Below are 20,881 nucleotides of genomic sequence, written 5' to 3'. Positions count from 1 at the left end.
CGGCTAAAAGTAAATAATTACAATAGAACAAGCTAGTTTAGTAAATAATTTTTTTTTTTGTCAAGTAATAAAAATAGTAAACAAATTGCATTAATATGACTCCAACTTATTCATTAAATTTGTACCTCAATTTTAGTATTGATATTAATAAGATCAAATTCGGTATAAACTACTATAAATAATATACATAATTTTACAACGAACAAATTCCACTATCACTGCCGGCGAACTATTTCCCTTCATCTCCTGCCAAACGTCGTTGCCCGCGGTTGCGACACCAGACACGTTCAATCTGGATCTATACAGTTTCATATTTCAAGCTTCGATTTCTAATTTCCGCTTCTTCTTCTTGAAAATCCACCATCGCCGCCGACGAACTCGTTCCCTTCATCCTCCGCCAAATGCCGTCGTCCGCAGCTGCAATATCGGACACGATCAGTCTCTTAAAAATGCAGGGGGTAATTTGCTCTTTATACTAACACTAACAAAGTGGTTATTTTGCACTAAATCTCTTTCATTTGATGAAGTTGGGGCAAGATTGTCAAAAGACAACATAAATATGGCCCCCAACCGCAACATTAGCGTGTGCGCCACAACTTGAACTCGCAGGGGTTCAACTCCTACAATGAATGTTCACAAGGAGGTAATTTGGTATTTTTTATATCATAGGAATATCATGCACATTACCCATATCACAGTGGTGCGCAACATTTTTCCCCTATTATTATTATTCCTTCCCGGCTCTTCACTGACATAGAATATTAAAATGCAATTTTATTAATATAAGATGTCACTAATTTCAGTTGAGTTTGTATTTATAACATTTAAATAAATTAAGGAGAGTAGGAAGGTATTCATATTTGGATTTCGTTATTATATAGAGAAATCTTGTGAGATTGATTTTGGGAATTGTGTTGCGCAAAGAACCCTCTCTCCTTTATCGCCCGGTTCGGAGCTTTCCGCCAGTTTCCAACTGCGACGCCCGCCGCCGCCGTGTTCAGCCGGCCTAATTCCATTTCCATCGGTTTGAAAGCTAACCCTCATGGCCACCTGCACTGGCAGCCTTTATACTTGCTGCTGTACTCGTTATAGTTCCAGAAATGTTGATAATTCTCTCTTCCCCAAATACAGAAGGCGGAGCTCTCAATTTCCGTTGTCCATTTCGTTCTCGTCGTTAACTTATTCGCCTTCTCGGCCGATTTTAGCTAAAGCATTGTCGAGTGGTGATAAAAACAGCAGTATTTCCGGTAAAAAGGAACAAAAGGTGGAAGAGGAGGAAGAGGAAGTGGAGGAGGAGTTGCCATGGATACAGGAGAAGGCTTTGGATTTGGTGGAGTTCACGGGCTCCGTTACACAGGCCATTCCGGGCCCGCGTGTTGGCCAGAGCTCATTGCCTTGGGTTCTGGCTGTCCCCTTGGCTTATCTTGGCATTACCTTCGTCATGGCCTTTGTTAAGACCGTCCGCAAGTTCAGCTCTCCCAGGGAGCAACGCCGCAAACTGGTTCGTCTTCTTATGATTTTTTTAAGTTATTCCTACTCTCAAATTTTTGTGCCGTTTCAGTGTCAAGGATAAATACAGTGCTTTGAATTTTGTAGATATCTCTATTAGGTATCGGTTTTGTTATTTTCTGCTATTTTGGAATGCTATCATGAGGAAATGGAGAATGAGTTGTATTTTTATTCATCCTCAATGGTCCTACTCTTGTTGATGGAAGATGAGGTCATGATGTACGATACCTCCACAAAGGAAATGAATATATAGTGATGACGAGAAATGCTTACTAAAAATGGTTCTTATGTTTGCCAAACAGCTCTATAAGACATGCAGACGAGGAAGTACATGGAGCAAAGCTAAGGCCTTTCACTTTTCTTGTACATTGAGTAGATCAGGAGATCTAAGCTGCTAAAACTATCAAAATAACCTCAAGTCAACGTCTGAACCATGAAACACGGAAGTATAGTAATAACTTGAAATCGAAATAATTCTCCTTTTCTTGAATCTCTAACTTTCCCAAGTTTCGTATGAACTACAGTAAGATTCAGTGCTTTAGAGGGAATATGTGCTCTCCCTTTCTACCTCCCCCTTCCATCCTCCTTCCTCTCAGTGTCTGTAGACCAAATAGAACCTTGCAAGTCCAAACCCGAACTTATCTCTAGTTTTCTTGATTTTATTTCTCAAGTAAATGAAAGGGGCATCTCATGTTTTCCTTGTTTGACGCCACGAATTCTAAGATCCTGTTTTTAAAGTTGTTTAGATGAGAGCCTATTAGTTTTTGGAGACCTTTCTTCATGCAAATCTTGCCAGTGGCAGGATTCTTTGAACAAATGTAGATATCTGCTGAAGTTTGTTGACTTAAACATAAATTGACATGCTATCTTAGTTATGTGCAATAAGATAAGAATGCTGCTCCATTCCTCAGTAGAAGGAATATGTTTTCAAACAAGTAAGCAGTATAGCTGGTTCCATTGACTACTTGCAGCATTCTGCATTCCCCCATGTATGAATTTGGCATTGAAACATGTTTTAACTATCATATTATATAGATAGTTGCTAATTTCTCATGTCGTCTTGTTAATAAGTTATGCTGTTACTGCATGATCTATATTGAAAACTCCATAATACATTTCCATTCCACAATAGTTATGTGACAAAGGTAAACATTTTCAGGTCAATAAAAATGCGATGTTATGCAAATCTATAGACGAGCTGTTTGAGAAAGGAGCAAATGAAGTAGACCAATCAGCTTTAAAGGGGCTGGAGCAAAAGGTGAGTTATTTAGCGGAGATGTCTTACACATTGATCTTGAATGAGTTCCATCAGAGCTCTTAATGTGTCTCTGGCGAAGGTGCAGAAGTCAAACTAAATTTATGTTCTTGATGTCTTTTTTACTTTTCTGATATCAAAACCTGATAGGTTCTTGTTTAATTCAGCTCAGGCATCACCTATGGGTTTCTGGTTTGTAAATATTTCGCTTTACTGGTATAGTTGTTCCAGACCTCTGTCCTGAAAAGTGTTTTCATGTGATACCTCTGCATTGCAGAATCATACTACCTGATACTTGGGGCGCGCCTGGGGGGTGGAGGTGGTTAAAATGATTTGGTGGCAAATCTATGAGTATCTGATGGAATGACTAAAAAATTCTCAACATCTTTGGAGCGGACAAGGGGATTAGAAGCAATTATTACAAATTGTTTGTTCATTTTTCAAGAATCTTATTTTGAAACCAATTTGATATTAAGGCCACCATTATTTGAATATCTTTAAGATTATTAAAATCCTTTATTTAGTTGTGTTGTTGATACTGTAGCTTGCAATGCTCGAGGTGATCAGTCAATTGATCGCTTTAAATATACAAATTAACATGGATGGAGAATTTTGTTCACGCTGCTCTATGGATTTCCACGACAATGAAGATAAGTAGCTGCAGAGAAATCAATTTTGTTTTAGGGAGATCTTTTCAGATTATATAAGACCTGGAAAGCTCCAATTTAATTAAGTTGATATACTGCAAGAGACTGACTGAAAGATGATGGCTTTACACTTGCAGATAGTGTTAATTTATATCTTCTAAAATTGCATTTTGGCCTTTAAAAAGGTGATATATAATTGTTATTTTTATTTCACATACATGCATCTTCCTGCTAGGCTGCAAGGTGGAGGAATATGGGTGTGGTTGAGGATATTACTTTGGCACTGTTATAGGTTAAGCTTGATTGGGGATCATTAATGCCCATGATTCTGTCAGTACAATTCCTGGTTTGTTAAATCAAATTATGTACTGTGCTTCTGCTGTTGACTTCTGTTATGTTTGTCATAAAAACCATAAATTATTGCAAATTACTTGATCTCACCACATTGCTCTATTTCCAGACAGGTTTTGACATGGAGGAGATTTTTCGGAAATACGTTCGCTACGTGTTGAACGAGAAGCCATTTAATCCAGAGTTGGTATCTAACTTAATCCAGTTCAGAAAAAGTTCAATGTTGGATGATTCCCAAGTAGCTGGAATTCTGAATGAGATTTCAAGAAGGATTGTGAAAGAGAAAGGTAGCACAAAACTTCATCAGCTTCTGTAATTTTTGATTAAAATTGTCCTCTGTTGGATTGTTCTAAAGGCCATTCTTGATTCTAAACGATACTCTTGCAGTTTTTTGTTCTGCAATTTAATAGGTTTCTGTGAACTTGCAACTAAGAAATGCGACTGTGTGATTGTCAAGTCAACTTTGAAAATAATACATAAGCGCTAGGTTTTTTGCTGATGTAATCTCTAGTTGGACCCATGAAGGATGTGGAGGGGGATTTGGACAATGATTTTTAGCTGCTTTTTTACACACTTGAAAGACACCAACGAAGCAAGAAAATAAATATATGGCACTAATATGTCAACAAGGCATGTCTTTTTACTAATTCAGAATATGTACGCATTTTACAGGTCCAGTGGTCATGGATATGTCAGGATATTCTGAAAAGGGTTTCAAAAGAAAACTTGCCGTGCAAGCTCTTTTCGGAAAGGTGTATTATCTATCTGAGGTAAGGTTCTGCTCTTTGTGTATGCTATCATTTTCATATCCCTCCTTATTTTGGATGTTACAAGGAATGCCACTATGGCCATTTCAAAATAAGGTTTTCCTTTATGTTTGTTGAATAAACAAAATAAACACATCTAATGCTAGGAATGCCCTTGAATTTATTAGATAGCGATTACTATCTTGAAAAAAGTATTTTCTTTCTTACCTATAGGAAATAGGAAACCCATATTTGATCCAATCAAATTGGATTTTATCATTTCTGTATCGGCAATTCAATATAGATTGATATATACCCCATATAGATGTTTCTCTTCCTGCCATTTTTCCCATGCAATTTGGGATACTTGAACGGTCGATTCTTTTTTTTTTCTTAACTTACCCTTTTACGAATGAAAGCCGAGGAATGTCTGATTAGTTATAACTAATTAAATAATTCGAAAGAAATATAGAATTAGAAATATATAGGATAGAAAATATAGAAGTGTAACAAAAAGAATTTCAAATGTCATGTGAATTCAAAATCACAAATAAAAAAGAAAATTTGACTATCTAAAAATAGTTAAGATTGACTATCGAATAGAATAATATTCGAATTTAGATGATAAAGAAATCGAAATTCTATATCGCTATATAAATCGTTATGTTCTATAATAGCTCCCTGAAAACTAATGGCCCACTATTATTACTTGTGTTGAAGTGTCATTAGATGTAAAATAACATACATAGCCTTTAAGACAATCACGGAGAATCCAATTGAATTGCCTCTCTCAGTGCTAATTAAAAAATATCTTAGGCATACAATTATCTACGCCTTTAAAGCTCCTAGTCTCCAGAATATATAATTAGCTTTATGCTCGTTCCTTGAGTGCATAATGAGCAGGTTTTCCCTGGCTGAGCTGAACCTGTTTCAGGGCATATGTGGCACGCTAATAAAAGTTTTAGTTAACTTCAGGCCAGTCTGTTTCAAATGGTAGTAGTTGGGTTAGTTTTACTAATCAATAAAGAACAAAGTCGACTGGACCTCAGTGGATGTGCTCTGATGAAGGCATAGACATTTGAGGCTGGTTCCAACTTGTGACTGCTTCAATGTCTATTTTAGGCAGTTTTGATTTAATTATTTCTTAATGAGTCCTACAAAATTTCAAGTTCCTTAAACGTTTGCTAATCATTCTTCTGTCTGATGGGCCAGCTGCCAGAGTTCTGTTCAAGAGACAGCTCCTTAACTGTTAAAGAGATATTTGGGGTAGCAGAGTAAGTATCTTTTTCCTAAATTTTGACGAACATAATTCTACTCGATCCACATTCTGTACTGGTGATGATCGACACCTTTGTCATTTGAAACCCCTTTCAGTGAAGATGCTGAGAAGCTTAGGCTCCACACTGTTTCAGAAGCCGGGGATATGGATTCACTAGAAAAAATGGTTGATGGTTCAGATGCAACAGACTCGAGTGATGAACCATCAGACACGTCTTGATGCTCCATCCATCCCGTTACAAGGGTAATCTAGTTGATATGAGGAGTACTTGAGAAGCACACACTGAATTTTTGCAATGTCAGTACTTGACCTAGTTGTACGACGAAATTCTTTTTGTCCAACTGAATCGGTTTCATCCTATGAGTTCTTTGCTGCAGGATGATGAGGGATCTAAGCTTGATCTAGTGCTTTTTACATCAAAGTTCCCAAACAAAAACATCTTATGAGCAAAGTCCACTTCAATGATGAGCTGGGGTGATACAATTCATTGACTTAAGTACATGTTTGATGATTCATTTTATAAGCAGAAGCTAGTTAAAGTAGATATATACCGGGTTCATTCTTAGTGTTGCCAAACTTGCCATCATATGTTTTGAGATGAATTATACTTGAGAGTCTTTCAAAATAACAGAATTATATTATCTTCTGTTACCTTTTTATTTTTGGGAAATTTTAGCTAAGTTCTCCCAGAAAATTGCATCATTTACAAACAAATGTATGCCGGGAGTTGGCCGGAAACATTGATGTCGGCAAACCAAAAATTAAGTGGGATTTTTTATTTTATCACTTGACATTTCGCAAATCTTATGAAATGTATGAATCTATAGTTAAAAGAAAAATAAAACATTGTTTCCGGTCCTTGGATGGGAAACTAGTGATCAAAGATGGAAGAAAACAGCTCTCCTTTTTTATTTATTTACTAACTATTGTAACATGTCGTTTTTATGTGCATATAAAAATTAATATTTTATGTTTTAAAATATTTATAAATAAAAAATATAAATGAATAACTCATATTTTAAAAAATAAAAAAAATTAATTTATTTGTTATAAGGGTATAATTGTTATAGATGATTTGTAATTTTTGGAAAATTTTAGCTAAGTTCTAACCTTATTATATCAGCTAATACATTAAGTTATACTACTTATTTTTAACTCTTTGACACAAGATAAAAATATGAGAAAATTGTGATTTAGTATCTTGAAATATCAGTACCATGTTTTGAAAAATAACTTGAAATATATTATGATATGTACTATAAAAACTAAATATTTGTAGTTTTAATTTTGTGTTACAAATCTAAAAAAAATTTAAAATTTTGATTCTGTAATTTATTTAATTTTTACCTCATGATATGAAGGTGTTTGATTTAATGGCCACGTGTGTCTTATCGTTAGATTTCTAACAAAATATAAAAATTATAGATATTTTGTTATTAAAATATTTTTTAAACTGATTTTTAAATTGTGATATCAATATTGTAAGCATAAAAAATTATGGTACTCAAATTTAAAATTTTCTCCAAAAATCATCACAGTTGAGGGGTAAAATGAATGAGTGAGGTAACTGCGAGGACAAAATGGGAAAACCAGGCTCTCACACACACCGTTCTCCCACTAACCATCTGAAGAAGGTCCCAACTGCAGTTGAATAAGGCTACGGAGATTCCAATGGCGGAAGCTGTAACACACACAAATATCTTCACCTCCTCCAAATGAATCATCGCTCCTCACTTCAACACACCCCATTCGTTTCGATTTCGCAGGAGAATCTCTGAAGGAGGAGAAAAATGATCCACCAATGTATTTCCAAGGGCCTGCCTTCTCCATTTCCCGCCTCCAATCCTCCGCACAACCGTACAAGAAAGCTCAAATCGCTGAGTTCTAGTGTTCGCTGTGAATCCCACCTCGAGTTAGAGCCTAAATCGCCGGCCCTCCAGGTTGGCGGGCCTTACCCGGGAGGGTTGGGTCCTCACACGGGGCGGGACCCGAATGTGAAGAAGCCCGGATGGTTGAGGCAGAAGGCGCCGCAGGGGGACAAGTACGAGGAGGTGAAGGAATCTCTGTCCAGGCTCAAACTCAACACCGTCTGTGAGGAAGCTCAGTGCCCCAACATCGGGGAGTGCTGGAATGGCGGCGGTGACGGCATTGCCACCGCTACCATCATGGTGCTCGGCGACACTTGCACGAGGGGATGCCGGTTTTGTGCCGTGAAGACTAGTAGGAACCCACCTCCTCCTGATCCCATGGAGCCTTACAACACTGCGGAGGCTATTGCGAGCTGGGGGTACTAATGCTTCTTGACTTTATATTTTTCTTTTACTATCTAAAGGGTACTAGGTGCTTTTATTTCCATCACTTTTATTGTGTTTTTGTGTTGCTTTGTTTATTAATTTTGTGAGGAGAAGTGGTACATTATAGAACATGAATGCGGATTAGCCACAGGAAAAGTGAGAATATCCTAGGAGAGCTGGTTATGGGTTGTGTTTGTCTTCATGGATTTGAAGCCAAGAGTTTCAAATCCATTGCGCTTGTCGGTGTAATTTCAGTTTATAATGAAGTCCAAATTCTTGAGCTCGCAAAATCCTAATTCATCCATCCAAATGTAGCCTATAGGAAACTCTATTCAGCATAATGAGGTCCATGGGGTGTTATAAGAAACCCTCTTCAGCATAATGTGGTTCATGAGTAGGAGATGCTAACAATAAAACCATATCACATTGGTAGTGAGAAAAAAGTTTAACCAATAACATTTATTCAGGGAGCTCGTAACACCTCTTTTGGCATTATTTGTGGGAGATTTTTTGTATAGTAACTAACCATGTCTCTGGAGTCAAAGAGCTTGAACCATATTTTTATAGCTGAATAGTAGGATTAGAAATTTTTTTGGGGAATGATTCACTTAACTCTATTTTATTGGAAAGAATGGGCTCTATAAGGGATGTGTATTAACAATAAAGAAAAGGGAACTATTGTCCTTATGGAGTACAGACTCCCAAGAGGAAAAAAGGGAGGTGGAGACCGGAGAGGCGTTATTAAGGGGTTTGGCAGATTCTGGAATAATTATCAAATTCTCATGGCGATAACACTACCGTTGTATAGCAAGTCTTTACCTTCTCATGGTTGGTTTTCTGAATTATAGTATGATGCAACTTTGAATTAGTGGAAGCTGAGTGATTTAGTGCCGTTAGTAACTTAGACTCCCCAAACTTAACTACCTAGTCTGTGTTTAAAGGTTTTAAACAACAAAGCTAACCCCTTAGTTCAATGGAAAATACTTATGCATGACAAATGCTAAAAAAGAGCATAATACCTTTAACTTGACACAAAAGAATTATATTCTTAGCCTCACAAAATTCTTTACAGATTCTATCCTGTTAAACTACAAAACTTTGCCTTGTTTAACACTCGCTCTCCATAATAAGAAGGGAATATAATGTCTGTGTCCCCTCAAACTGAAAACAGTATCTATTTGACTGTGAAATATGAGTCCCATAAAAGATCTAAATATCAATTATTTTATTAAGTAGGATATTGTACAATTTCATGTCAGAACTTTTCCTTAATTTTTGGTGCATGGTTTATGACGCTACTCTTCCAAAAGATTTTGAACTTTGCTATTTTGAAATCTACCCCTTGAAATACTGTGATAGAGGCTTGAAAGCTCTATTTCTTTTATTCCCAGGCCTTTAATGCCTGTTGTGATATAGAGGATTTGATTTTCAAATTAAACAGGTATAGAACAGATTCACTATTTCTCACTTTCTGCATAGAGATGTACAAAAATTTGGACCTCAGGGGCTTTATCCTTGAGATATTTTTAACTATTCATTGCATCTACTACCATTTTTATTATGAACGCGCCTTGTGCCGTGGTGCGTGCCATTTACAACTATGGATAACCCACATTTTTCTAGTGTTAGGCATAAATATTTCATTTGTTGCCATAATTTCTTCACATCATATCATATTCCGAATGTTTTCTTGTTGCAAAATAGGACAAACTATGTTAAAGAAGTTAAAGAAATGAGGAGCATAAGGAGAAAATAAATACTAATGCTCTGCATATGATAAAACCATTGAAGCTAGCAAGCTGCTACAAGATATTTTTCACATTAAGTACGAGCAGACAACTCCAGTTCGGATGTTCTCTTGCCATACGAGTGGGTAGCTTTTTCTTTGGTTTAATTTTCAAGTGCTTGCTCATTCCCCCAGTCTAGTCTTTTGTGGAGAGTGAAAAACCAATTTTACCAGTTTATCTGATAATGCATAAAACTCAAATTGCTAAAGTTATCAAGTATTGAAATGCATTAATTCCTTTCGTGAATACAAAAGTATCTCCAGTATATGTTTTATGTCTACTCGATGACATTATCTTAAAGGGACATTGTATGCTGGTTATAGTGGACTCATTATTGCGTTGGTTTTAATTTTTCAGTGTGGATTATATTGTTCTAACCAGTGTTGACCGAGATGATCTACCTGATGGTGGAAGTGGCCATTTTGCCGAAACAGTCAAAGCCATGAAGGTGCTTTCTATGTTTTCTGGAACTTGATTTCTTTTGATCCAAGTGAGATAGCTACATGCTTCATTGATGCATGTACATATTTGTATTTATTATAATACTCTTTGCGAATTCTTGTCCATACTAATGTCATATGAACACAAAATGCCAACGTATTCATGTCTTCTAAGATGACTACAGTAAGCACATCTAACTTGCAATATACTTTTTTGGCAGAGACTCAAGCCTGATATCATGGTTGAGTGTTTAACATCTGATTTCCGAGGTGACTTAAAGGCTGTGTCCACTCTTGTTCACTCGGGATTAGATGTTTTTGCTCACAATATTGAAACTGTGAAACGACTGCAGCGAATTGTTAGAGATCCTAGGGCTGGGTAAGTGACTTCTAGTTGGTTCCACATGCATGTCAATTCCCAAAGAATTATCTTATGTTGTTTACTTCATTAGGAAAAGTTCAATCTTCTAAAATGATACTGAATGTTTCTAAATCTTTGGTTTCCTACTCAGCTCTACTTCCGAGTAGAAAATCTTTGTTGCCTATATATTGTACACTAATGAAATATCATATTTCAGTTGTATTTACCATAATGAGGGTTGTAGATTCTTCTCCTTGCATGCATTTTCCTAACTCTCATGAGAATGAACTGCTCCATGTTGTTCCTTCTCTCCTCTTCTGTCTCTCATTTTCCTCTCGGACGTTGATACTTCCTTTCTAATTTACTCGGCATTCCTCATAAAGCAGAACTTGCTATGTTTTATTGCGCATAGCTTTCCTACTACATTGCTTTTCATGTAGTGTAACTTTTAAAACATTCTTTTTGTGAAAAGGATTACTGTTCTTGGGTGTTCATTGGGACCCAAAACAGCCTCTAATAAATCTATTTGCTTTCTTTTTATGAAAAATGGTCTCTAATCCAATATCCAGGTGATGTGGCATGTAATAAATTTACATGCCATGCCTAAATGCATTGCAGCAGCGGCTTTATAAAGAATTTTTAAAACAATCCTTCATTGAGCCCAATTCTGGCATGTTTTACCTGAAGTGCCTTAAATTTGGAGATTGACCACCTATTCCACATTGTACTCAATTGCGAAACCCATGGAAGGGGGTTTTGTAGAGTGTTTTTGGAAATAATCTTATCATGCTTCAACAAAATTCTGGGCATTATATCTGAAAGTACTTTAAATTTGGACATTGACTACCTGACCAGTAAGCAGTAGAAAGATTAATAAGATAAAAGTGAGTTAGATTGCTTTACATTTTTGGTCTGAAGTCTAAAGGCCTTTAAACACTTTTGTAATGCTATGATGCTATGTTTTGGTTGCATATTACAGGTATGAGCAAAGTTTATCTGTGCTGAAGCATGCAAAGCTCAGCAAGGAAGGAATGATAACAAAGTCATCTATTATGTTGGGACTTGGTGAAACTGATGATGAGTTGAAGGAAGCCATGGCTGATTTAAGGGCCATTGATGTTGACATTTTGACACTGGGACAGTATTTACAGGTATGCTAATATGAATTACTTCTCTGTGATACACTTTTGGGAGAGGGGAAGTTAGTGTAAGATCTGTATTTTATGCAGGAAGAGTCCCAATCTCTCTGCCCTTTATGATATTCCCATTTCTTTTATCCATTTGTTACTGCTTTCATTATGTGTTGCCCTTGCAATTCTAGTTTCTATTTGATCATGAATTTTAATCCCAAAATGGGGTTCATGCCTTTTTTCCTGTTATTTGATAAATGCTTCGTTAGCTGAGGATTCCCCATAGTTATTGATCACACAACTTGAAGTTTTGTAATCTGAAGTCTATGGATGGAGCACTGAATTCAAATTGCTATCGTCCATTACTTGCAGCCCACTCCATTGCACCTTACCGTCAAGGACTACGTTACCCCTGAAAAATTTGCCTTCTGGAAAGAATATGGCGAGTCAATTGGTTTCCGCTATGTTGCTAGTGGACCCTTGGTAAGCTTTTCTACCTAATTGCCTTCGATTATTAACATGTACAGTTATAATTTTCAGTGAACAAGCAAACAGGCATTCTGTAGCATTGAGCACACATAACAACCTTAGTTTATCTATCCTTTTTGTTTCTGTAAGAGCTTCATACTGTTACGTGACCTTGTTGGATATTATTTAGCAGTTGGAATCATTACATCCAACTCATAGTTATTTCTTTGTAAATCTCTGGAATTAGTCATTTAACAACTTTAGATCATGGTATGAGCAGTTTAGGTAACATTTTGGTTTCTCTCCAGGTTCGATCTTCGTACAGAGCTGGGGAACTGTTTGTCAAGACTATGGTGAAAGAGAAAGCTAAGAATGCATCACGGATTTCTGCATGATTTTCTGCACGATGCAACGATAGTCTTTGCTATAGTCGCAGTTCGATTACGACAACCTCTCATAATCAACCCACAAATTTTACAAGTATCACTGTAGATTATGTCTGTATTTTCATTGAATTCATTCCATTCCATCAACGATTGGGAAGCAGTATAGGATGCCAAGAATATTGTCCCTCAACAAATTTATTAGGTTTAAGAATTGAACTCAAAGGTTGTGTTTGGACCAATAAATTTGAAATTTAAGGCTTTCAAAATTTATTAGGGAAATTACATTGACATTTCGTATGTTAGAACTAATTAGGCATACACTTTATGATACTACATGTCATAAGTAGACTCCCTGTTCGTTTGCAAAATTTACGAAAACATCATTTGAATTACATTAAACTAACACCCTCAGGGGTGTTTTTATAATTTTACAAAGTATCAGGATTGGCTTTATAATTAAACTTAAATTTTGAGCGTGTCCATATAATCTACTCCATTTATAATAAAGGTTAATTACATTTAGATTTTTTTAAAAAATATAAAATTATACTTTTAAAAAAAATATATATATATTTGAAATTATACTTATATGCCCTTTAAAAATTATTCGTTTACATTTGACTTTTTTTCGTTAGAGTTTAGAGGCAAATGTTGACGTTAACAAAAGGAATCACACAAATTTTAGTGTTCTCCATCATTACATTCTCACATATATTTTTATATTTATAAAGAGATAAATATAATATATATATATATATGTATAATTATACATAACGAGAGATGCTAACATCATTATATTTTTTCTTATAAGTACAAAATTATTATATGAGAATATAAACGAGGGATAAAATTAAAATTTGATGTAATTCGTTTTGCTAACGGCATAATTTTTCGTCCAAATCATAACAAAGAGTATCATGTGTAAACAATGAATTTTTTTAGGAGTATAAATGTAATTTTAAAAATTTTTGGGGGGAAAAAATTTGTATTTTTAGAAGAGGTTTAAGTATAATTAACCCTTTATCATAATATAAATTTATTGAATTTGTTTGGATTCTCGAATTCTCTTATTTTGAGTAAATTTTTATGGCATTATGATATATTTTTAAATTTATTTAATATGAGGGGAATTGAATTTACTCTTTTTTTATCTTAGATCCAAACATAGCATTAAAAGAAAAGAATAAAAGATTCTATACGTAGGTGTTGTACCCATAAGGTACAAGAAAGAAAACGTTATTCCACATTGCTAAAAGCGTTATGGTGACAACATAAAGCATGCTATTAATGGGAAAGTGGGAATATGGAAGTGATGTTTGGTAAGTTCATCCAAAATTGATTAATATTTATCAGAATTATTTTTTGTAATTACAAACTATAAAAAGATAAAAAGGGAGTACTATATTTTAATAGGGGGTGCACCAAATGGTAGTAGATAATTGATCATGGTGTATTAAAACTTGGCAACAACAATATTTAATTTAAATTATAATTGAAACTATACTCCCAACACCCCCCTCCAAAAAAAAAAAAGAAAAAAAATGTAATAAAATTGATAATTCCACTCAATAATTCTTTAATATAAATAAGGGTAAATCACAACGAGTTCTTTTAAGATTTGACATAATCACGAATACTTCTCATGTGTATGGAATTTAAAAAAAATTACTATAACCCCTGATGTTAGATGAAAGTATGTAATTACTAGACGGATGTTTAGAATTGTTCACTTTGCCCACTTACTCCATACAAAAATTTCAATGTTTTTTTTTAAAATTAAAAATTATAATTTATATTCCATAAAAAACAATTCAAAGAATTCAACACAAGAAAAATGGATGAAAATCTCCTAAATGCACGAAACTTATAAAGGGTTGCGGAAAGAAGAAGGAGAATGTGGAAAGTAGTAATGGTAAAGAAGCGGAGGCGTTGGCCATGAATTCGCATACAAGCCATCCGCGGAGGTCCGTCTCACCGCAAGATCAAGAAGAGTCCTCGATACATCTACTTTTACCTGCCAGAACTACTGCTTGGGATGCTTAAGTTTTTGGTGTGATTCAACTGCATTTTAATCTTACTACGGCTATTTTTCTATAATTTTGAGAAAGATGAAGGCTCGGTTCCAGCCCCAGCCCCAGTCAAAGTTTGTCCAATAGCATTTTATTTTATTCATTTCTCAACCATGATGCTTAACATCAATGGACAAGAAGAATATTGGTGTATGATTTTGTTCACTCTCAATGCAAACTTACCATTCACATAGAAGACATCACAACCAGGACGGTGAATTATGCTAGCGACTGGCCTGACAGGTTGCTAACAGGATCGAAATGAACAAAAACGACTATCGAGTATTTTGCATATAAGAGGAAGCTCCACAGCAGACGACTCCTCAAAATATTTGACAGCACTACACAGTAACAAGAAAGCAACATTCACCAGTATGTATAGCTTCTCATAAAGAGTGGGTGGAATCTATAGTTCAACATTAATAAATAAGAAAACTTTGGCTTCAAAGATTTAAGTGAAAGGCAAGTACAAGCTACCATCACCTCTGCATCATTAGACTTCACATAAAGCAGATAAGTTAGGTTTATACATAATTTTGTTGCAGCTAATTGAGCAGTTGATGTCACATAATAGATATCACAAACAAATGGATGATATGATCTTAGTACAAGATCCATAAGGGCCTTTTCCCATTCTATTTTTGTGTTATGGATAAAATAATACTTCGATGTATTTCATTATACACAATGCACATATAAAATTTAACACTTGTTACATCACAACCTCAGAGATACAACAAATTTTAGATGGCGTAATCATTGCTAGAAATTCTGTGCAAATAATATTCGATGGAAAGAAAAGACTAACTAACACAGATGTTATCCAGGAAAATAGTTTGTGTGGCAGAATCCAAAGATCCAATAAGATAAATTTAGGAATTCAGAATTGAGGGTCTTGAATTTTGAATGTGGTTAAGTTTTCAAACATCAGGATTCATACTACTGGGAAGGATATGCTTTACACTAACCAGGACAATGAATTCTTGAGAAAATTCAAATTCTCGAGAATTTGCGATTCAGGAGAGTTTCAGATCCCATCAAATGATATATTTTACATGATCTTGATAATGATTTTGATATTTTGGCAGCCTAATCCATAAATATGAGGTTTCAGAGTTAATTTCTTAAGGAATCTATAGCCTGTATTTATTATATTGTAATACAGCCAGTATAACCTGAAGTTGAATGCTAAAGCTAATTTCTGAAGTACTAAGTCAACAGTCTCAATGCATCCGAGCAGCACGACTAGACTCACCTAACCATTACTCCCCCTCTATCTAATTTGACTAGTTTCTTGGAACTTATACTCAGTAAACCTTCGATAGGCAATTGAAAATCTAATGCAGACATAGATAAGCTTGTCAAGATTCAAAGAAGTGAGCTTGAGTATTCCTCTACTGATAGATGGATCCACTGCCATATTCATACAAGAAAGACGATCACTCATCATCTAACAAGAAACTCACATCAAATCCAATGAGGACGAATATATTTATAACACAAACCACAAAAACAGAAATATCAAATTTAAAATCTCATTTAGAATTACTAGAATGATGAACAAGAGCACTCGTGAAAGCCAGCCAGCATATGAAGACGCTTGAGCATCTAAACTGGTTGAAGTCATTAACAGAAAGATAATTGAATCATTACAGATTCATGATCATGAATACCAAAATTGGGAACCTGAAGAACTTCAAGCTCACATGATGCTAGTTTGAAGTTGACGTCGTCCGAAAGTCCCATGGGATCCACCCAATCCTCGACTACTCTATGCAAAGAATTGCATAAATGCAACTGAATGGGATAATGCACTACTTTTTCCACCAATTATCGTTCCTAATTCTCATCCTGTCATTTCTTTCTACCAGAACCTTCTACTAATTCAGCTCTTTTCCTCTTCATTCCCACCAAGCCAGAACCACCATCACCCACTTTACCTACTTTATTATCATCCGGCTGCAATGTTTGCTGATACTCGTAAATAGGCAGTGCCAAAGAGTCGGAAAACTTCAAATGAAAGCATCTTATCCCACCCCATTTCTTCGGAACAATCTCCAGCACCCCATCAATAGCCTCAAATACATTCTCAACAATCTCTTCGGTCTCCGTTAAAGCCCACCTTCCAACTTTCAACGCACTGCAAGTCCCACCACTCAAACACAACAAACTCGACTTGCAGGCCTTTTCAATCTCATCCTTCCAGTTACTGCCATCGGCCCTCAACTCCACGGGCACCGGAATCTTTTTCTTCTTATTGTAAAAAACCTTCCCCAAGACCTTAGGAAGCAAAGGGACCACACTCTTAACCGCAAAAAACACATCGAATGAATCGTAAAGCTTCTTCTTCGAATCGAAAGACTTATAATCCGACTTGAGTTTGGAGACCTTCAAAACCTGCTTTATAAAGCGAATCCCTTTTGCCTTGATTATCTTGTGGGCAGCTTCCGATGTGATTTTCTTGCCATCAACAATGAGACAACAGTTCAAGCTAGAATAATCTTGGGAGAGAAGAGAGTGACGAAGGAGGATTTGGTGAGGAGTACGAGTAAGCTCCTGTGTTGGGACCTTTTTAAGGGTTACGGAGAGGTATATGAAATCATCACCGTCATCTTCCTCTTCTACTTCTTCTTGGGCAAACTCATGGTCGGATTGTGAGTATAACTTCTTCTGCTTCTTCTTCTTCCATTTGAGAAGCGCATTCACTGCTTTCCGAACTACGTCCTCCTTGATTCTATCTCTACGGGAAACTACCATGGCCGATCACCAAGTGCCCGGCGGCGGCGGTGGTGTGGGGGTCTTCGAGACAGGAACAGCTGCGTTTGGGATTAGTCCGGAAACTGGGGGTTCTTGTGGGGTAAGAAGGGAATTTTGCCCTCGAAGACACCAATCAAAACTTTGGAATATTTCCAAAAACCTATATAATATTTCTTTAATTTCAAAATGGTCCCTAAGATTTTAAAACCAGCCATTTTGATCCCTCCAATGCCATTTTCCACTTTAGACTCTACACCTAAACTTGCATTCCAAATGATTTGTTTTTATTACAAGTAATAAAATTTCAGTGATATGCTCAAATATAAATTCTTAAATCATTAATAAATATAATTGAAAATTAAAGTTCTAATCAAAATTTTAAAAATAAATTAAAAGCTCCTCAGTTTGTCTAAAGAGGTTATCTACTTTTTTATTTTCAAAACATATCAAATATCTCACGTTATTTTATAAATTTTCGAATATCTCTCCATAATTTAAACATTATTAAAATTAATCTGCAACTTGAAACATCGATATAATAGTTATCAGTAAGTCGCTGAAAACTTTAACCAATTTAAATTTTAGCCAATCAAATCATACCGTGCAGTCAATTAAACTTTGCATGGGTAATCATATTAAGACCTCACAAGTAAAAGGTTACAACTCTATCCAGTAAATATAGGTGTTTATCTATTTTCATAATACTTTATTATTTATTTATTTCATTTAAATGTAATTTCTTTTCAAAATTGTTAATATTTGACATTTGCATATATTGAACTGCGTATCGAACCGTTTTCATATAATGCAATTTAGCTTAAAAACAAGCCACTCGCATCTAAGTGGAAAATCATATGATCTTGCAGCTCTAGAGTTCATACAAATCCTGGAAAACGAGCCACTCGCATCTAACTAGAAAATTCATGCAACACCAGGAGGAAGATATAGCCGAAAGTAGTTCATTCTCAAGACCAGCAACTCTTCAAATAAAACACAATACACTGGTTTCAGTTGCATTCTCGCGACAGCCGAAACTACCCCATGCTGGAGAAAAGTGTTGTAATGTCCTGTCAGAGTTCCTCATTGGCAGGCATGAAGTTCGCACCCACTGTAGTTCTAGATGTACTCTTTTACATTCAGATAGGCAGAAGTTATATACATAGGTAGTTCAGTATTATCATGCTATTTCATGAACACAGACGCATAAAGCAAAGAAATCCTTAGTTGAGGCACACGAGTTTGACCAAATCCAGATTATGTATACAGTTCCAATATAGAGACAAGATTGCTTCCATATGGCCAAACTGGTTGCCATTCATATGCAACAAGAACATTCGGTAGCACCCACAATGACTTTGTAATGGGAAAAAGAAAATCTCACATTGATTATCCTGGACCAATAACTTCTACAAGAACAAAACACCATAAGATGTTCATGCATATGTCTATGAACTCATTCCTCTAAGTCATAGTGAAACGTCCTGACAGAGAAGTGTAACATTACGCAATGCCTCTTAACACCGGGCCTTAATGTAGAGAGAAACTGAATGACGACAAAGGCCAGAATGAAAAAGTAGATGTAGGTGAAGCTTTCCGAAAATCAACTCTGTGAAGATGTGGTTTGAAGCCACTATCCAAGAATAATGAGTAAAATGCCTATAACAGAAACAGACATGCTTCTCTTCTTGTCATAAGCAATTTCTCCTAAGCAGTGCAACAACAAAACACATGTAAGTAAAAACATCAGCCAAGATCAAGTAAATGCATGATTCTGCATGCTGAATGAAGGTTTCTTGTATATCATTTTGCTTATTAAAGGTTAAAACTCAACTAACCATATCGGCAAGGAATTTTATTGAATAAGCTGGTGCTACACTATAAAATGTTTGAGCATGGTGTGAATTGTGAAAAACATGTGAACAAAAAAGTTCCCAAATTATACCCAAGGTAACTAGGTTGGCAGAGATTCAAAGCTTCAAGATACGACCACCATAAGTGGCCCAAAATGTTCGGTGAGGAGAAAATTTTCCAGTAACAATCTCAATATTTCTCTTACATTATGCACCCGATCAAATCACCATGGCTCGGGGAATGAGAATGGACAAACAGATGAAGCACAGAGGAAATCTCCAGAGCAGCATTTCAAGTCATTAAACAAGTAGAATTTATGACAAAGTGGATCAATTTGTTAAGGATTTAAAGCTCAAACAAAGAAGTTAAATTTGTGGCTCAAAGCATAAGCCCTTGATCAAAATGATAAACAAAATCAATCCTGGTAGTGAATATTAATCACCTCCTCTTTCATTGTAGATTTTAGCACATTATCATCAGTCATAGTCATGCAGTATTCATCATCATCGCCGATGACCATCATTCCTTTTCGATTTAGTCAAATGCAACAGTCCAATCATCAAGAACTACAGATAATAGAACAAACAAACAATAAGGGCAACTAATGTCCAAAGAGAAAAAAACTACAATCGCCAAAAACAATCGAGTAGATGACAATCAATCAGCAGCTAAAAACGCGATATTTGCTAGAACCCAATTTCCTACAATCAACAAGAATTATACCAAATCAATTTACCAACCAACCTTAAGAATCAGGACCTTCGTGTCTTCTACTCTTCTTACTGCTCTTCTTACTGTTGCTCTTCCCCTCCAAATCAACGCCATCACTCTCCCTTTTCTTCTTCTTCTTTTTCTCCTTCATCTGTTCCTCCGCCCCACTCTTCGAAACTCTTACCTCATCCTCAAAAGGATTTTCCTCAGCAACTCCAGTCTCAGTCTTTCTCTCCCTTTTCCCTCTACGTTTTCCATCTTGCGCCTCTTTTCCATATGGGTTTTTCTCCAGACCATCTGTTTGCTCGTTTTGGACCCTTTTGCGATCCGGACTGTTCTCGAGGTCACCAGTCTTGCGCTTGCTGTGGAACTGAACTAAGTGATTGAAGGCCTCGGCAGTGCGCTGCAAGTACAAGGAGACGGCGGAGGAGGAGCCGTTGTCAACACCGGCGAAGCGGGAGACGAGCTTTGCTGCACGAGCGAGTGAGACGGGCTTCGTCGAGAGTACTTGGCCGGATATCTTCCTCATCTCTTTGGTGTTGGCGGAGAGGGAAAGCCTTAGGGTCCGTTTTCAGTTTCACCTTATATATATATATAACTTTTTTACTTCTCATATTATAATCTTTAATATTTATTCTTATTCTCAATCATATCTATTCTTATACGATATGATAATTTCTTTAAATTTTTCTTCAGTAATATTTTATCCATATATATTTAAAATTAATAAATTGTAACACATCAAGTTTGTTGAGATAGCAAATTTTAAAAAAATATTGAATGAAATTATGATTATTTATTATAATTTTCTTTTGGTGGTGGAAGTGGTAGTTAGGGTTG

The 20,881-nt window shown here is 35.9% G+C and overlaps 4 protein-coding genes across 10 annotated transcripts; 2 read left to right on the top strand and 2 right to left on the bottom strand.

Moving 5' to 3' along the window:
- Positions 1–844: 844 nt before the first annotated feature.
- LOC105156141 (ribosomal RNA small subunit methyltransferase J) lies at positions 845–6,433 on the top strand. 3 transcript variants are annotated; one of them, XR_847347.3, is made up of 7 exons: positions 845–1,501; positions 2,669–2,767; positions 3,872–4,049; positions 4,435–4,532; positions 5,721–5,782; positions 5,883–6,084; positions 6,165–6,433. XR_847347.3 is itself a non-coding variant. In XM_011072195.3 (7 exons), exons 1-6 carry the CDS (start codon positions 1,043–1,045, stop codon positions 6,004–6,006), a joined length of 1,020 nt encoding a protein of 339 aa, XP_011070497.1. In that variant the 5' UTR covers positions 845–1,042; the 3' UTR covers positions 6,007–6,030; positions 6,165–6,433. The 3 variants fall into 3 exon arrangements, 2 of the variants coding, with proteins under 2 accessions (XP_011070497.1, XP_011070496.1); XM_011072195.3 differs by having other exon boundaries at positions 5,883–6,030; XM_011072194.3 differs by having other exon boundaries at positions 5,883–6,433.
- Positions 6,434–7,388: 955 nt separating this feature from the next.
- On the top strand, positions 7,389–12,941 carry LOC105156140 (Radical SAM superfamily protein). Its single transcript, XM_011072193.3, has 6 exons — positions 7,389–8,074; positions 10,226–10,316; positions 10,530–10,687; positions 11,649–11,820; positions 12,172–12,282; positions 12,576–12,941. Exons 1-6 carry the CDS (start codon positions 7,578–7,580, stop codon positions 12,660–12,662), a joined length of 1,116 nt encoding a protein of 371 aa, XP_011070495.1. The 5' UTR covers positions 7,389–7,577; the 3' UTR covers positions 12,663–12,941.
- Positions 12,942–16,241: 3,300 nt separating this feature from the next.
- Positions 16,242–17,614, bottom strand: LOC105156139 (uncharacterized). The gene has a single exon (XM_011072192.3). The coding sequence runs from the start codon at positions 17,477–17,479 to the stop codon at positions 16,577–16,579; it is 903 nt and encodes a 300-aa protein (XP_011070494.1). The 5' UTR covers positions 17,480–17,614; the 3' UTR covers positions 16,242–16,576.
- Positions 17,615–18,252: 638 nt separating this feature from the next.
- Positions 18,253–20,639, bottom strand: LOC105156138 (uncharacterized). Of its 5 annotated transcripts, XR_016064084.1 has the most exons (3): positions 20,075–20,639; positions 19,773–19,896; positions 18,319–18,523 (listed from the first exon to the last, which is right to left on the bottom strand). XR_016064084.1 is itself a non-coding variant. In XM_011072190.3 (2 exons), exon 1 carries the CDS (start codon positions 20,568–20,570, stop codon positions 20,076–20,078), a length of 495 nt encoding a protein of 164 aa, XP_011070492.1. In that variant the 5' UTR covers positions 20,571–20,639; the 3' UTR covers positions 18,253–18,606; position 20,075. The 5 variants fall into 5 exon arrangements, 4 of the variants coding, with proteins under 4 accessions (XP_011070492.1, XP_020547516.1, XP_011070493.1 ...); XM_011072190.3 differs by lacking the exon at positions 19,773–19,896 and having other exon boundaries at positions 18,253–18,606; XM_020691857.2 differs by lacking the exon at positions 19,773–19,896 and having other exon boundaries at positions 18,253–18,595.
- Positions 20,640–20,881: the final 242 nt, after the last annotated feature.

This window comes from Sesamum indicum, linkage group LG2 (genome assembly GCF_026168435.1).
Source record: "Sesamum indicum cultivar Baizhima isolate 11 linkage group LG2, ASM2616843v1, whole genome shotgun sequence".
NCBI lineage: Eukaryota > Viridiplantae > Streptophyta > Magnoliopsida > Lamiales > Pedaliaceae > Sesamum > Sesamum indicum.
This window is presented reverse-complemented; position numbering and strand designations above follow the sequence as displayed.

Excerpts from the sequence above, each read along its gene's own strand:
- LOC105156138 (XM_011072190.3), bottom strand. The coding sequence starts at position 20,570 with ATGAGGAAGATATCCGGCCAAGTACTCTCGACGAAGCCCGTCTCACTC.
- LOC105156140 (XM_011072193.3), top strand. The coding sequence starts at position 7,578 with ATGATCCACCAATGTATTTCCAAGGGCCTGCCTTCTCCATTTCCCGCC. Across the intron at positions 10,688-11,648 it reads GTTAGAGATCCTAGGGCTGG|GTATGAGCAAAGTTTATCTG; the intron begins GTAAGTGACTTC and ends TGCATATTACAG. Across the intron at positions 12,283-12,575 it reads ATGTTGCTAGTGGACCCTTG|GTTCGATCTTCGTACAGAGC; the intron begins GTAAGCTTTTCT and ends GTTTCTCTCCAG.
- LOC105156139 (XM_011072192.3), bottom strand. The coding sequence starts at position 17,479 with ATGGTAGTTTCCCGTAGAGATAGAATCAAGGAGGACGTAGTTCGGAAA.
- LOC105156141 (XM_011072195.3), top strand. The coding sequence starts at position 1,043 with ATGGCCACCTGCACTGGCAGCCTTTATACTTGCTGCTGTACTCGTTAT. Across the intron at positions 1,502-2,668 it reads GGGAGCAACGCCGCAAACTG|GTCAATAAAAATGCGATGTT; the intron begins GTTCGTCTTCTT and ends AAACATTTTCAG. Across the intron at positions 4,050-4,434 it reads AAGGATTGTGAAAGAGAAAG|GTCCAGTGGTCATGGATATG; the intron begins GTAGCACAAAAC and ends CGCATTTTACAG.